General features: G+C 43.2%; 1 protein-coding gene and 2 pseudogenes across 1 annotated transcript; 1 reads left to right on the plus strand and 2 right to left on the minus strand.

Annotated features, from left to right (window-relative positions):
• The first annotated feature begins 369 nt into the window (after nt 1–369).
• Nucleotides 370–11717, plus strand: LOC105725330 (ras-related protein R-Ras2-like). Its single transcript, XM_064361081.1, has 2 exons — nt 370–1914; nt 5669–11717. Exon 1 carries the CDS (start codon nt 370–372, stop codon nt 967–969), a length of 600 nt encoding a protein of 199 aa, XP_064217151.1. The 3' UTR covers nt 970–1914; nt 5669–11717.
• On the minus strand, nt 1794–2137 carry LOC135268283 (MICOS complex subunit MIC13-like; annotated as a pseudogene).
• Nucleotides 11718–14666: 2949 nt separating the features above from the next.
• On the minus strand, nt 14667–14762 carry LOC135268543 (U6 spliceosomal RNA; annotated as a pseudogene).
• Nucleotides 14763–17396: the final 2634 nt, after the last annotated feature.

Genomic DNA, 17396 nt, shown 5'->3' on the forward strand with positions numbered 1-17396 from the left:
GATTGCGCCACCGCCCTCCCCCTGGTGACATAGCAAGACTCTGTCTCAAAAAAAAAAAAGAAAGAAAAAAGCTGGTATTAAGAGTAAGTGCTGAGGCGCTGCGGAGACGCGTAGAGGAGCGCGCCCCCCCGGCCGCTGCCGCCCCTGGCCCCGTGCCGTCACCCCGCTTCTCCGCGCCTCGGACGGTACCCAGCCAGCTCCTGGCGCCGCGCTGCTGCGCGGACCTGCCCTCCCGACACCTCCCGGGACCCGGGACCCCCGCCCGGCCGCTCGCCCGCTGCCCGCCGGCCGCACACGTCCCAGGAGCCGGGCCTAGGGCGGGAGGCAGCGGCGGCTCGGCGCGATCAGGCTGCGCTCTGCGGCGTCCCCATGGCAGCGGCCGGCTGGCGGGACGGCTCCGGCCAGGAGAAGTACCTGCTCGTGGTGGTCGGCGGGGGCGGCGTGGGCAAGTCGGCGCTCATCATCCAGTTCAACCAGTCCTATTTTGTAAAGGATTATGATCCAACCATTGAAGATTCTTACACAAAGCAGTGTGTGATAGATGACAGAGCAGCACGGCTAGATATTTTGGATACAGCAGGACAAGAAGAGTTTGGAGCCATGAGAGAACAATGTATGAGGACTGGCGAGGGCTTCCTGTTGGTCTTTTCAGTCACAAATAGAGGCAGTTTTGAAGAAATCTATAAGTTTCAAAGACAGATTCTCAGAGTAAAGGGTCGTGATGAGTTTCCAATGATTTTAATTGGCAATAAAGCAGATCTGGATCATCAAAGACAGGTAACACAGGAAGAAGGACAGCAGTTAGCGCGGCAACTTAAGGTAACATACATGGAGGCATCAGCAAAGATTGGGATGAATGTAGATCAAGCTTTCCATGAACTTGTCCGGCTTATCAGGAAATTTCAAGAGCAGGAATGTCTTCCTTCATCAGAAAAAGGCAAGAAAGGCTGCCATTGTGTCATTTTCTAGAATCCTTTCCATCTTAGCTACCAACTGCCAGGAAAAGCCCTCATCTTCTCCTCCTCTCCTCAGTTTACATCTTGTTTGGTGCCTTTCTAGCCTTAGACAAATGATCACCATGTTAGCCTTAAACCAAGAAGCTGGCTAGTCCTTTCCGTGAAGCTAATACAATGGTCACTTCCAGACAAATTTAAAGGAAACACTAAGGCTGCTTCAGAGATTATCTGATTCCTTTAAAATATGTGTCTATATACACAGACACGCTCTTTTTTTAAGTGCTTCCATGTTAATAGAGATGAATCAGTTTTGGAATCTAAGCTGTTTGCCAAGCTGAAGCCACAGGTTGTGAAATAATTTTTAACTTTTGGAATCATACTGCCTACTGTTACTCTAAATAGAAATACAGGGATTTTTTTTTAATGTGAATTTTTGCCTATCTTTAAAATTTTCAATGTCAGCCTTTGTTAACCTTAAATACACTGACTTGAATCTACAAAAGTGAAACATCTCAGATCTTGACTGATATTGCAGCTTCTGTTTTCTGGTGGCCAAAATACCAAAATGCTTATTGACTTTATGGATTAAAAACTGCTCATAAAAGCCTGTGTTATTGCTCCTGCTCTTGAAGATGATAATATTCTACGTGGTCAAATATTTGGACTCATTCAGGACTTAGACATTTCAGTGTACTTGATTTTTTTTTTCACTTCGGAAGTCCTTTATTGGGCTGGCAGGGCTGGGAGCTGCCCTCCGAGTGGGGTCCCAGTCTGGAGTCTTCAGGTCGGTGGCAGACCTGGCGGTTCTGGCCGGGGCAGGCGGCCCCTGTTGACTTGCTACATGGTGCGTGCCTTCACCTACTCCCAGCCCTCCTTGGAGTACTCGCGGGCCATGGAAGGGGCCACTGACAGAGCTGACATCACCTTGATGATGCCTGCATTCCAGGAGTCACGGATGGTAAAGTGAATCTTTGGAGGGGCTGGGAGCTGGGGTATCTGTAGGCCTGTCTGCTGACGAGGTACCGGCTGAGCTGGTACATGGCGGGAGGGACCACCTGCCCAGCTTTTTATAGGGCTACCCAGCTCTTGTCACTGGGCCTCAGCAGCTCCTGGTAGATGGTGCCTCCAGCCACACTTCCCTTGATGAGGAACCTCATCAGCGGCCACACCCAGGCCACCATGGTCGCTCAGATCCATGTGAAAGGACACTCGACTTGCCTGCTGCTTCTGGCCCTTGATTTTTTAAAACTCTTTTTTTCACAGCCACGCTAAGGGTAAAAATGAATAATTTCTGTCTTCCTTTTCAAGTATTTCTGAATAAGGGATTCAAAAAACTAAAACTGTTTTTGTTTTATGTAATATAAAATATGGAATTGAGCTTTCTGGGTCAGAGATGATTAATGTTTTTTCTATATACTTTTATACTTTTTTAAATCAAATTAGTTAACAAGTATTTTTATGTTTGTAGGCAGATATGCTTTCACAGCATACCTTGTGTATATATAAAGATAAGCATTTAATTCTCACTGTTCACCTTTAACTGACAAAGAAAGACAAGTGAAAACTACAGAAGCTGTGGTAGGACTTTTCCTTGCTGGTCTGGTCTTGTGGTTGGTACCCATCTTTGGCCAGTCACATGTCTACTCAAGAAACCTTCCCAATAGAGTACAACAGGATGAAACTCTAAAATCGCTTTCAAAAACCAAAACAGTTTTTGTTTGATGTAATATAAATATGGAATTGAGCTTTCTGGAGTCAGAGATGATTAAGGTTTTTGCTATATACTTTTATACTTTTTTTTAATCAAACTAGTTAACAAGTATTTTTATATGTTTGTAAGCAGATATGCTTTCATAGCATACCTTGTGTATTTGCAAAGATAAGCATTTACTTCTAGCTGCTGACTTTTATCTGACAAAGGAAAACAAGTAGAAACTACAGAAACTGTGGTAGAACTTTTACTTGCTGGTCTGGTCTTTGCTATACCCATTTTTGGCCGGTCACGTGTCTACTCAAGAAACCTTCCCAATAGAGTACAACAGGATGAGACTCTGAAATCGCTTTCAATAGTCCCTGCTAGATATTGATTGTTCTATCAAGTTTTAAGTGTAAGCGTTTAATGGAGAATTAAATCTGATTTTGTTTTTAATTCTGTGGATTGTGTTTAAGCAATTCAATAGTATGTTCCTGATTTTTAGATGCTAAGTGGTATTGCACAGTTGTCACTTTATCAAGTGTCTACAACAGTCCCATGAAGTTTATAGAGCATACCCTGTATAGCTTCAGGTGCTAGGATTAAAACTGATCTGTTGGCCAGGCGTAGTGGCTCATGGCTACAACCTTAGTACTTTGGGAGGCCAAGGAGGGCGGATCACGAGGTCAGGAGATCGAGACCATCCTGGCCATCACGCTGAAACCCTATCTCTACTAAAAATACAAAAAATTAAGGCCGGGCGCGGTGGCTCAAGCCTGTAATCCCAGCACTTTGGGAGGCCGAGACGGGTGGATCACGAGGTCAAGAGATCGAGACCGTCCTGGTCAACATGGTGAAACCCCGTCTCTACTAATACAAAAAATTAGCTGGGCATAGTGGCGCGTGCCTGTAATCCCAGCTACTCAGGAGGCTGAGGCAGGAGAATTGCCTGAACCCAGGAGGCGGAGGTTGCGGTGAGCCGAGATCGCGCCATTGCACTCCAGCCTGGGTAACGAGCGAAACTCCGCCTCAAAAAAAAAAAAAAAAAAAAAAAAAAAAAAAAATACAAAAAATTAGACAGGCGTGGTGGCTCGTGCCTGTAGTCCCAGCTACTCAGGAGGCGGAGGCAGGAGAATTGCTTGAACCCGGGAGGCACAGGTTACAGTGAGCCGAGATCACACCACTGCACTGCAGCCTGGTGACACAGCAAGACTCTACCTCAAAAAAAAAAAATTGATCTGTTACACACATACACACAAAGAGTAAGTGCCATCCTGTAAAAATGCTTCCATTTTATATATCGTAATAGAGGCTGCAAGTTTTCCATCAATCCATTCTCCTGTTCTTTATCTTAAGAATCAAATCCCTGAGTGTCTGTTGGCACACTAGCTTCCCAGTTAGAGACTACATTCTCCAGCGTCCTCTGCAGTCAGGTGTAGAAATGTGACTAAGTTCTGACCAATGGGATGTGAGCAGAAGTGGTATGTGTCACTTCTAGGTCACACTCCTAAAACAAATGGTTGTGCACTACTTTATCTCTTTTTCTCCTCCCACTGGCTGGGATGTAGACATGTTGGTAGGAACTGGAGCAGCCACCTTGGGCCTGGAGTTGGAAGCTGTGTATTGAGGGTGTTTGAGCTCTGAAAAGCTCAGCCCTAGGCTGTAAAAGAGAAGTCAAGTTATGTGAAAGAGAAGTTAATTTCTACCTTATTTAAGGCACAGTTACATTTCTGTTACATTATCTCAAAACAATCCCTAATACACATATGCACATATATGCACGTGTCTATGTGTTCATATATGTATATACATATGTGTTTACATACCCTCACCACAAACTATACTGTAAATTATCTTTATTACTATGGCTTTGGGGGAAAAATAAAGAAAACTACCTGCCTTTAAAAGATGTTTTAGCCAGGTGCAGTGGCTCATGCCTGTAATCTCAGTACTTTGGGAGACTGAGGAGGGTGGATCACTTGAGGTCAGGAGTTCCAGACTATTCTGGTCAACATGGAGAAACCCTGTCTCTAACAAAATACAAAAATTAGCTGGGTGTGGTGGCAGGTACCTGTAATCCCAACTACTCAGGAGGCTGAGGCAGGAGAATCACTTGAACCCAGGAGGCAGAGGTTGGAGTGAGCCAAGATTGCGCTATTGCACTCCAGCCTGGGTGACACAGTGAGACTCCATTTCAAAAAAAAAAAAAAACAATGCTTTAAGCGAGTAAGCAATGTAATCAGATTCATGTTCCCAAGCTGAAAGGAATCTTAAGGATCACTTGGCCCAGTTATTCCTTCTTATAGATGGGAAACTTGGGCCTATTGAGGTTAAGCAACTTATTCAAGGTCCTGAGGCTCAGTGGCAAGAACTGGTTTTTGAACCTTGATTTCTGAATCCAAGACCAGAACCCTCCAGTGTCACCAGCTGTCAAAGATCCATTTATCTTGCTCTCTCTTTCAATCCTCAAATACATTTCCACATCACTTCATTCCTCTAATTTTCTAATTAATTTAATTCAATTCAGCAAATATTTATGTAAACCTATTATATACTAGGTTGTAAAGACAGAGGAACAACCTTCATATAATTCTCCTTAGCTGGTATCATAAAATAGATACAGAAGTAAATATTTCTGGGTTTATGCATGGATTCGTATGTATACATATCTTTCCTAGCTCTGACAACTGAGAGGGCATAGAAGCAATGATATCCGCAGAGCAATTGAGCACATCTAGAGCTCAGGTTTTTTAAAACATAGATTTAGGAGGTACAAGTTCATATTTGTTATATGGATATATTGAACAGCTGGGCTTTAAGCGTGACCATTGCCCAAATAGTGTACATTATACCCATTAGGTAATTTCTTATCCCTCACCCTCCTCCCACCCTCCTACCTTTCCAAGTTTCCAGCGTCTGTTATTCCACTCTCTGTGTCCATGTGTATGCATTATTTAGATCCTCCTTATAAATGAGAACATGTGGATATTTGACTTTTTGTTCCTTTTTTTTTTTTCAGATGGAGTCTAACTCTGTTGCCCAAGCTGGAGTGCAGTGGCGCAATCTTGGCTCACTGCAGCCTCCACCTCCCAGGTTCAAGTCATTCTCCTGCCTCAGCCTCCCGAATAGTGTGTCACCACATCCCACTAATTTTTGTATTTTTAGTAGAGATGGGGTTTCACCATGTTGGCCAGGCTGTTCTCGAACTCCTGACCTCAAGTGATCCGCCTACCTCGGCCTCTCAAAGTGCTGGGATTACAGCCATGAGCCACTGCGCCTGGCAGGATGTTTTGTTTCTGAGTACTCCACTTCAGATAATGGCCTCCAGTTCCATCTATGTTGCTGCAAGAGACATAATTTCGTTTTTTTTTTATAGCTAAGTAGTATTCCACAGTATGTACATTTTATTTGCATATATATTATATGTATAATATGTGTAACAGCCATTTTGACTGGTATAAGGTGATACCTCATTATGGTTTTAATTTGCATCTCTCTGATGATTAGTGATGTTGAGCATTTTTTCATATCTTGTTGGCCATTTGTATGTCTTCTTTAAAAGGTATCTGTTCATGTCTTTTGCCCACATTTAAACGGGGTTATTTGTCTTTTTCTTGTTGTATTGTTTGAGTTCCTTGTAGATTCTGGATGTTAGTCCTCTGTTGGATGCATACATTGCAAACATTTCCTTCCTTCCTTCCTTCGGCCCTTCCTTCCTTTTTTTTTTTTTTCAGGATCTCATTCTGTCACCCAGGCTGGAATGCATGGAGTGCAGTGGCATGATCATAGCTCACTGTAGCCTCAAACTCTAAGACAAAAATTATCCTCCCACCCTAGCCTCCAGAGTAGCTGGGACCACCAGTGAATGCTACCATGCCTTGCTAATTTTTTTATTTTACTTTTTTGTAGAAATGGGGTCTTGCTATGTTGGCCAGGTTGGTCTTGGACTTCTGGGCTCAAGCGATTATCCCACCTCAGCCTCCCAAAGTTCTGGGATTATACACATGAGCCACTATGCCCAGCCTGCAAATATTTTCTCCCATTCTGTAGGTTGTATGTTCACTCTGTTGATTATATCTTTGCTGTGTGAAGCTTTTTCATTTAATTAAGTCTCATTTGTCTATTTTTGTTTTTATTGCATTTTCTTTTGTGTTCTTACTCATGAATTATTTGCTTAGGCCAATATCCAGAAGAATTTTTCCTAGATTTTCTTCTAGCGTTTTTGCAGTTTCAGGTCTCACATTTAAGCTTTTAATCCATCTTGAGTTAATTTTTGTATACAGTAAGAGGTATGGGTCCAGTTTCATTCTTTAGCATATGGTTATCCAATTTTCCTAGCACTATTTATTGAGTAGAGTCTTTCCCCAGTGTAAATTTTTGTCAGCTTTGCAAAGATCAGTTGGCTGTAGGATGTGGCTTTTTTTTCTGGATTTCCTATTCTGTTCCATTGATCTATATGTCTTATTTTTTTTTTAACCCTTCTACAATTAGATAGGTGTCTATTTTTATACCAGTACCATGCTGTTTTGGTTACTATAGCCTTGTAGCATAATTTGAAGTCAAATAATATGATACCTCCAGCTTTGTTCTTTTTGCTCAGGATTACTTTGGCAATTTGGGTTTAAGCCCGGGAGGTCGTGGCTGCAGTGAGCCAAGAGTGTGCCTGGAAAACAAGCAGGACCCCATCTCTTAAAAAAATTAAAACTAAAAATAAGTTTATTAAGACCTGTTTTGTGGCCTAACATAAGGTCTATCTTGGAGAATGTTCTGTGTGCCAATGAGAAGAATGTATATTCTATCGTTGTTGGGTAGAATGTTCTGTAAATGTCTCTTAGGTCCATTTGTCTAAAGTCCAATTTAAAGCCAGTGCTTCTTTCTAGGTCTTCATTCTCGATGATCTGTCTAGTGTGTCAGTGGGGTGCTGAAGTCCCCCACTATTATTGTATTCCTGTATATCTCTTGTTTTAGGTCAAGTACTATTTGTCTGATGAATCTGGGCGCTCCAGTGTTGGGTGCATATATATTTAGGATTGTCATATCATCTTGTTGAATTGATCCCTTTATCATTATATAACGATCTTTATCTTCTTTTTTAATGCTGTTGATTTAAAGTCTGTTTTATCTAAGTGTAGATACTCCTGCTCACTTTTGGTTTCCATTTGCATAGAATACCTTTTTCCACCCTCTTTCTACCTTTGGTCTATAAGTGTATTTACCAGCTTCCAAGGTGGATTTCTTGCAAGCAATGTATGATTGGATTATTTCTCTTATCCATTGCACCACAGATTTCGCTTTTAAATAGCATTCTTCAATAACAGGAACCAAGGTTTCTTGGAGAAGTGGTTGATTTCAGTGCTGGGAAGGGGAAACACAAGAGCTTATGGTGGCAGAAAGAGAAAAAGTGCTCAAAAACGTATGGGAGCTCATTGAAGGACACAGAAACCAACCTGAAAGAGCTCCCGATGGTTAAAGCTGAAGCAGTTTGAGCAAGAAAACCATTAACAATAGTAACGGATTCCATAACCCGTAGAATAAAATGCATATCCATGAGTCCATACTGATATAAATAACTGAATTAACAAAATGTCCTTCTTTACATATCTAGATGACTGGAAATGTGAGAATTTCAATGCTCATAACTGTGGGTAGGCTTGAATAATTATATTTTGTAGTAACTAGAATTAAAACCACTTGTGGTAGACAAGTGGTTTTCTCCACTTCAAGTGGCTTATCTCTGCCACTCAGCAGTCTTGTCATCCTCACCATCTATAAAATGGGAATCAGGTTATCTATCTTGCCTACCTCATGGTTCTCCAAAGAAATAAAGTATGTAAAAGGAAGTGGCTGGGCGAGGTGGCTCACACCTCTAATCCCAGCACTTTGGAAAACCAAGGTGGGCAGATTGCTTGAGCTCAGGAGTTTGAGACCAGCCTGGATAGTGTGGCAAAACCCTGTCTCTTCCAAAAATAGAAAAATTAGTCGGGCATGTTGATGTGTGCCTGTAGTCCCAGCTACTCAGGAGGCTGAGGCAGGAGGATCGCTTGAACTTCAGAGGCAGAGGTTGAAGTAAGCTGAGATTGCATCACTGCACTCCAGCCTGGTTGACAGAGCCAGGCCCTGTCTCAAAAAAAAAAAAAAAAAAAAAGAAAAGAAAAGAAAGAAAGAAAGAAAAGAAAAGAGGTCGAGTGCAGTGGCTCACACCTTAATCCCAGTACTTTGGGAGGCTGAGGCAGGTGGATCACCTGAGGTCAGGAGTTCAAGACCAGCCTGACCAACATGGAGAAACGCTGTCTCTACTAAAAATACAAAAATTAGCCAGACGTGGTGGCATGTGCCTGTAATCCCAGGTACTCGGGAGGCTGAGGGAGAATCAGTTGAACCTGGGAAGCGGAGATTGCAGTGAGCTGAGATCGTGCCATTGCACTCCAGCCTGGGTAACAAGAGCAAAATTCCACCTCAAAAAGAAAAGAAAAGAAAATGAGAGGAGAAAAATTTTCCTAATCATCAAGTACTCCAATCACCTATGTCATAACATAGTTGATATTTATTATTTGTGGATTCTGAATTTATAAATTTGCCTACATGCCAAAATGTATTTGTATTTGTGACCCCAAAATCAAGACTCATAGTGCTTTCACAGTCATTACGAACACGAGCAAAGTGGTGAAAAATTTGAGTCACCCAGCCGGGATCAGTGAGTGGCTCATTCCTGTAATCCCAGCAATTTGGGAGGCTGAGGTAGGAGGATTGCTTGCACCCAGGAGTTCGAGATCAGCCTGCGCAACATGGCAAGACCCTGTCTTTACACACACACACACACACACACACACAACAAAAATTTGAGTCACCCAATGTGCATGAGTTGCTAATTGTTCCCCTTTGAGGTGGAACAAAGCAATGTGCTGCATCTTTGAGCTCACAGACTGTCAACAATTGTCCTTTTGGTGGTATATTTAGTGCCACAGTTTTTGCATTTTTGTGCTCTTTGTTGGTGGTTTTACTATTTAAAATAGCCCTTGCTAGCTCGTTGGCTCACACCTGTAATCCCAGCACTTTGGGAGGCTAAGGCGGGCGGATCACCTGAGGTCAGGAGTTCAAGACCAGCCTGGCCAACATGGTGAAACCCCGTCTCTACTAAAAACACAAAAATTAGCTGGGCGTGGTGGTGTGCATCAATCCCAGCTACTTGGGAGGCTGAGGCAGAGAATTGCTTGAGCCCAGGAAGCGGAGGTTTTAGTGAACCAAGATTGTGCCACTGCACTCCAGCCTGGGCGACAGAGTGAGACTATCTAAAAAGAAAAAAAAGAAGCCCTTGCTCTTGCCCTTCCACTTTCTGCTATATGAAGACACAGTGTTCCTCCCATCTCCCCTCTGGATAACACAGCAACAAGGTGACATATTGGAAGGAAGCAGAGAACATCCCTCACCAAATAATCAATCCTACTGGTGCCTTAATTGTGAACCTCTCAGACTGCAGAACTCATGAAGACCATCACCGTATGTGGGCTGATTGCTATTGGACTTCCAAGCCTCCAGAATTATGCTGCTCATTTGAAAGTATGATAACTACTGTTCAAAAACCACAAAAGCTTTGCAGGGAATTCATATGTGAACAGTAGCAGAAAATTTTCATTGCTGTATTAATTATCCCATGCAGAATTTCCAGATTCAACAAATTGTTTTACCCTGTTCTTAAAAGCACCGTATTACTAAGAATAGGAGTGTTTCACCTCTTCAAAAATATGCATCTGTATGTCTCTTTTATATATTGCTTCTCACTTTATGTCATTTTCAGAGCTTAATTTTAGATACCAAATGTCTCTTAATTAATGTAGAATAAAAACCAGTAACTCATTTAGCAATTAAAAATAAATAAATAGGCAGGGTGAGGTGGCTCACTCCTGTAATTCTAGCACTCTGGGAGGCCCAGGAAGGCAGATCACAAGGTCAGGAGATCGAGACCATCCTGGCTAAAACAGTGAAACCCCGTCTCTACTAAAAACACAAAAAAATTAGCTGGGTGTGGTGGCACGTGACTGTAATCCCAGCTACTCTGGAGGCTGAGGCAGGAGAATCACTTGAACTCAGGAGGCAGAGGTTGCAGTGAGCTGAGATCACACCACTGCACTCCAGCCTGGGCGACAGAGTAAAACTCCATCTAAAAAAATAGTAATAATAAATAAATAATAAAAACAGTGCTTAAGGGTAGTGCTGAGCTGCTGTCTTATCTTTCTATGCATGAGAAACTATAATGTGCCTTACGGAGAAAATATATGTGTCAGATAAACTTTACTAAAGCATGAGTTACAGCACTGTTTATATATATATATATATGTAATACACATATGAATATATATACACATATGTATATACGTATATATATTTATATATGTGTATATATACACACTTATATATGTGTATATTCAAATATATATCTTTTTTGGTACAGGGTCTCACTCTGTCACTCTGTCTGGCGTGCAGTGATGCAATCATGGCTCATTACAGCCTCAATCTTCCTGCCTTAGGCTAGCTTCCCACCTCACCTTCCCAAGTACTTGGGACTACAGGTATATACCACTACACCCAGCTAATTTTTTCAATTTTTTTTGTAGAGATGGGGTCTCACTATGTTGCCCAGGCTGGTCTTGAACTCCTGAGCTCAAGCGATCCTCCCACCTTGGCCTCCAAAAGTGCTGGGATTACAGGTGTGAGCCACCACACTCAGCTAACGATCTATATTACATAAATGTCTTTAAATAGGCTTGACACGGTAGCTCCTGCCTGTAATCTTAGCACGTTGGGAGGCTGAGGCAGGAGGATCACAAGGTCAGGAGTTTGGGACCAGCCTCATCAACATGGTGAAATCCTGTCTCTGCTAAAAATACAAAAATTAGCCGGACATGGTTGCGGGTCCCTGTAGTCCCAGCTACTTGGGAGGCTGGGGAAGGAGAATCGCTTGAACTCAGGAGGCGGAGATTGCAGTGAGCCAAGATCGCCCCACTACACTCCAGCCTGGGTGACAGAGACTCCTTCTCAAAAAAAAAAAAAAAAAAGGTTTTAAACAGAAACACACATATCATAAAATAAGGTTATGTGTAGATTAGTTGATGAAAATGTTATGACCAGAGGCTGCAGAACCTAACCCTGTATTTCCCTAGGAGCAGTGGTTCAGTACTCACTAATTCAGTGTTCATGGCAACTTTATGGAATGCAACTACTTCAAATAATAAGAGTCAACTGCATTTAGTAGCACTTCCTATGTGCCAGATCCACCTGCACTTGTTTTAATATAGTCTCAAGTATTCCTTACAACATCGTAGGAAAATGTATTTGTCTAAGGCTCCTACCAGTCATTGGAGCATTAAATATGGCTGGTTTTTCTGCCACTTTCTCACCCCTGACAGATATCTGATTAGCTGGGCACTTTGTGGTCCCAATTTTTCTCAAGTAGGTTCAACCTACTTGAGAAATTCAACCTACTTGAGAAAAAGTCCTGATTTCTGTATTCAGTTTCTGCCAGTTTCAGAGAGAAAATACCCAGGTGACAGATGCTTGATTTTTTTTCTTTTCAAAAATTTCTTGCTAGTCAGGTGTGGTGGGTCACACCTGTAATCCCAGCACTTTGGGGGGCTTAGGCGAGAGGATCGCTTGAGGCAGGAGTTTGAGACCATCCTGGGCAATGTAGTGAGATCCTATCTCTGTAAACAAAATTTTTAAATTATCCAGGCATGATGGGTGTGCACCTGTTGTCCTAGCTACTTGGGAGGCTGAGGTGAGAAGATAGCTTGAGCACAAGAGGTTGAGGTTACAGTGAACTATGATTGTGCCGCTGCACTCCAGCCTCAGTGTCAGAGCAAAACCCTACCTCTGAAAACACAACAAAAAATCAAACATACAGAAAAGATGAGGCCAGATGGTGGTGGCTCATGCCTATAATCCCAGCACTTTGGGAGACCAAGGTGGGAGGATCACTTGAGGCCAAGGTTTTGAGACCAGCCTGGCCAACATAGCAAGATCCCATCTCTACAAGAAATACAAAAATTAGCTGGGCTTGATGGTGGGCGCCTGTAGTCCTAGCTACTCAGGAGGCTGAGGTGAAAGGACACCTGAGCCTGGGAGGTCAAGGCTGTGGCGAGCTGTGATTGCCCCACTGCACTCCAGCCTAGGTGACACAGTAAGACCCTTTTTTTTTTACAAAAAAAAAGTAAAAAATAAGGATATAATTAAAAATTAAAAAAAAGGAAAGTTGCCGGGTGCGGTGGCGCATGCCTGTAGTCCCAGCTATTCAGGAGGCTAAGGCTGGAGGATCTCTTGAGCCCAGGAGTTCTGGGCTGTAGTGTGCTATGCCGATCGGGTGTCCGCACTAAGTTCGGCATCAATATGGTGACCTCCTGGGAGTGGGGACCACCAGGTTGCTTAAGGAGGGGTGACCCGGCCCAGGTCAGAAACGGAGCAGGTCAAAACTCCCGTGCTGATCAGTAGTGGGATCGCACCTGTGAATAGCCACTGCACTCCAGCCTGGGCAACATAGTGAGACCCCGTCTCTAAAAAAAAAAAAAAAGGAAAGTTGAAAGTAGTAAAATGAGTACTCATCTACCCTCCGTTCCACTTAGATACTTAGATGCCATGATTGCTAACATTGTGTCATGTTTGCCATGCTCTCTCTTTCCACACACACTTTTCTTTTGCTTTTACTTACTTCTTACATTTGAAATTAAGTTGTGGTTTTAAAAAAATGAAGTGAAATCAAGATACTTCACCTTGAAAATACGTCATGCATCTCCTAAAAATAAGGACATGATCTTATACGATGATTGTGTCATTAACATGCCTATGAAAAAGAGCAACCATTATCTAAAATCTTCTAATATCCAGTGAACATTCAAATTTTCCCAGAATTACAGAAACATGGAATTGAATATCCCCAACTGTATAGTAGCCATATATTCAAACCAAAAGGCTGGGCGCTGTGGCTTGTGCCTGTAATCCTAGCACTTTGGGAGGTGGAGACAGGTGGATCACTGGAAGTCAGGGGTTCAAGACCAGCATGACCAACATGGTGAAACCCTGTCTCTACAAAATACAAAAAAAAAAAAAAATAGTGGGTCGTAGTGGCGCATGCCTGTAATCCCAGCTATTTGGGAGGTTGAGGCAGGAGAATTGCTTGATCCCGGGAGGCGGAGGTTGCAGTGAGCTGAGATCTCGCCATTGTGCTCCGGCCTGGGCGACGGAGCAAAACTCCATCTCAAAAACAAACAAACAAAAAAACAAAAACACACAAAAAACTTAGGATGTATGGCCAGACGACAGATTTATTGGACAACAAACCAGAAGATCTCTTTTATTCCTCTAACGCCTCCAAGAGCAACTGCCTACACCCTGCTTCCTCTTCCCCTCACACAGGGGCTCCCGCCCCTCCAGAGAGCAATGTGGTGACCACCGCGACGCCCCAGGAGTGTCTCGAGCACCACTTCCCCTTACCCAGAAGAACACAAGGGGGTTTCCCCAGGATTCTTCCTCATTCAGTTAATTCCACTTCGGGAAATCCGAAACACAACTTTTCTCTTCTTTTTTGTTTCTTTTGTAAACCCAAAGACACTCTAATTATGACTTGTCCAAGAAGATTACTAGTAGCATGCATTTATTAAGGAAGGAGAATCCACACAGCCAAGCTTCCAGGATAAAATAGGTATGATAGCATCTGGAAGTTCCAGCTGATAATTTTAAACTCCTTTCAGCATCCACCTCTGTCACACCCACTCACCCATTCTCCACCAGCTAAACTTGCTGTGCTACAAAGCATCAGTCTTCAAGGTACAACAAAAGCTGCTTCTTATTTGATTATTATTTTAAAATTATTTTTATTTTTAATTGACATATAACCATTTTACATATTTATGGGGTACAATGTAATGTTTCTGTACATGTATACATTGTGTAAAAACAAATCAGGTTAATTAGCATACCTATCAACTAAAATATTATCATTTCTTTGTGGTGGGAACATTCAAAATCCTGAAAATATGGAACGTTTCATGAATTTGTGTGTCATCCTTGAACAGGGGCCATGCTAATCTTCTGCATATTATTCTCCATCTCCATATTGATCGGAGCTGCAGTGAGCCATGATCGAGCCACTGCATTCTACCCTAGGCAACAGAATGAGACCCTGTCTAAAAAAAGAATCTAGGCCAGACACAGTGTCTCACGCCTGTAATCCTGGCACTTTGGCAGGCTGAGGCAGGTAGATCACCTCAGGTCAGGAGTTCGAGCCCGGCTGGGTGTGGTGTCTCACATCTGTAAACCAAGCACTTTGGAGGCCAAGGCGGGCGGATCACCTGAGGTCGAGAGTTCAAGAACAGCCTGACCAACATGGTGAAACCCCGTCTTTAAAAAAAAAAAAAAAAAAGGAGTTCAAGCCCAGCCTGGCCAATATGGAGGAAACCCCATCTCTACTAAAAATACAAAAATTAGCCAGGTGTGGTGGCGTGCATTTGTAACCCCAGCTACTTGGGGGTGGGAGGGGTCTGAGGCAGTAGAATCGCTTGAACCCGGAAGGCACAGATTGCAGTGAGTCGAGAACACACCGCTGCACTCCAGCCTAAGCAACAGAGCAAGACTCTGTCTCAAAAAAAAAAAAAAAAAAAAAGGCCGGGCGTGGTGGCTCTCACCTGTAATCCCAGCACTTTGGGAGGCTGAGGTGGGTAGATCACGAGGTCAAGAGATCGAGACCATCCTGGCCAACATGGTGAAACTGCGTCTCTACTAAAATACAAAAATTAGCTGGGCATGGTGGCGCGTCCCTGTAATCCCAGCTACTCAGGAGGCTGAGGCAGGAGAATTGCCTGAACCCAGGAGGCGGAGGTTGCAGCGAGCCTAGATTGTGCCACTGCACTCCAGTCTGGTGCCTGGTGACAGAGCAAGACTCTGTTTCCAAAAAAAAAAAAAAAAAAAGCCAATGAAAGTTATATATACTGTCTCCAGACAAATGCACTACAAAACCTGACATATATTTTTTGGGGATTCCCACTTAACTTCCTTCTGGGGTCATGGGTCTCATGTTAAGAACCCCTTATATGAGGAGAAATTATAGAAGACAAATTTCATGAATCTGCAGATGACATTAAAATGGGAAGAATAGTTTATTTATTAGGTATTGGACTACCCAATCAAAAAGAAATATGTTAGAACAATGGGGCCAAAACAGCAAGACAGACTGTCATGGATGGAGATACACAGTAACTAGATTTAAAAAAAATAGGGCGGTTGCTGTGGCTCACACCTGTAATCTCAGCACTTTGGGAGGCCAAGGTAGGCGGATCAGGAAGTCAGGAGATTGACATCCTGGCCAATATGGTGAAACCTCATCTCTACTATAAATATAAAAATTAGCTGGGCATGGTGGCACACACCTACAGTCCCAGCTGCTCAGGAGGCTGAGACAGGAGAATTGCTTGAACCTGGGAGGCGGAGGTTGCAGTGAGCAGAGATCGTGCCACTGCACTCCAGCCTGGGTGACAGAGCGAGACTCTGTCTCAAAAATAAATAAACAAACAAACTAACTAACTATAGAAGTGTATAATGGATAAGACTGTGTATTTCCTGCAAAAAAGACCAGAGTTCAAACTGACTAACTCAACAGAAGTTGTGGTCAAGAAAAAGTAATAGGCTAGGCATGGTGGCTCACACCTATAATTCCAGCACTTTGAGAGGCTGAGGCAGGTGAATCACTTGAGGTCAGGAGTTCAAGACCAGCCTGGCCAATATGGTGAAACCCTGTCTCTACTAAAAATACAAAAATTAGCTGGGCATGGTGCTGCATACTTGTAATCCCAGCTACCTGGGAGGCTGAAACAGGAGAGTGGTTTGAACTGAGGAAGCAGAGGTGGCAGTGAGCCAAGACCACTTCACTGCACTGCCAGGAGTTCACTCCAGCCTGGGTGACAGAGTGACTCTTTCTAAAAAAAAAAAAGAAAGAAAGAAAAAGTAGTAGAAGGCTACATACTGTTGGGGCTCAGGGCATACAACCAACCTCAAGCTGCTACCTTGAAGACTTTATCTGCATAATGAGACAATTTTTGCCCATGTACACTTCTTCCCCTCGCCCTCCCATAACTTGTGTTGCCCTCACCAACAGAAGCCCCAAGTCCCTATTGTTTTCTACAGTCTCACTGTGCTGTAAAACTTCAATCAGGGCCGGGCGCCGTGGCTCACGTCTGTAATCCCAGCACTTTGGGAGGCCGAGGTGGGCGGATCACGAGGTCAAGAGATCGAGACCATCCTGGCCAACGTGGTGAAAACCCATCTCTACTAAAAATGCAAAAAAAAATTAGCCGGGCGTGGTGGTGCGTGCCTGTAGTCCCAGCTACTCAGGAGGCTGAGGCAGGAGAATCACTTGAAACTGGAATACGGAGGTTGTAGTGAGCCGGAATCGCGCCACTGCACTCCAGCCTGCAATAGAATGAGACACTGTCTCAAAAAAAAAAAAAAAATTCAATCAGCTGATCCTCTTCGAGTCTTACATTTTGTAAAGTTACCATGCAAATGCACATAATAAATTTGTATGCCTTTTCTCATGTTAATCTGCCTACTGTCAAGTTCATTCCAGAAACTCAGTATATAAAATCTTCAGATGGTGGAAGGAAAGCTTCCTTTACCTCTGTAACAGGCACTGTATTTCTTCTGTTAGATGTCATGAATAGTGACGCAGACCGGATGTCCTGTTTTGGGGGGTATTTTTGTTTGTG

Source organism: Aotus nancymaae, unplaced genomic scaffold, assembly GCF_030222135.1.
Source record: "Aotus nancymaae isolate 86718 unplaced genomic scaffold, 86718_ANA_hifiasm-v0.15.2.pri h1tg000040l, whole genome shotgun sequence".
Lineage (NCBI taxonomy): Eukaryota > Metazoa > Chordata > Mammalia > Primates > Aotidae > Aotus > Aotus nancymaae.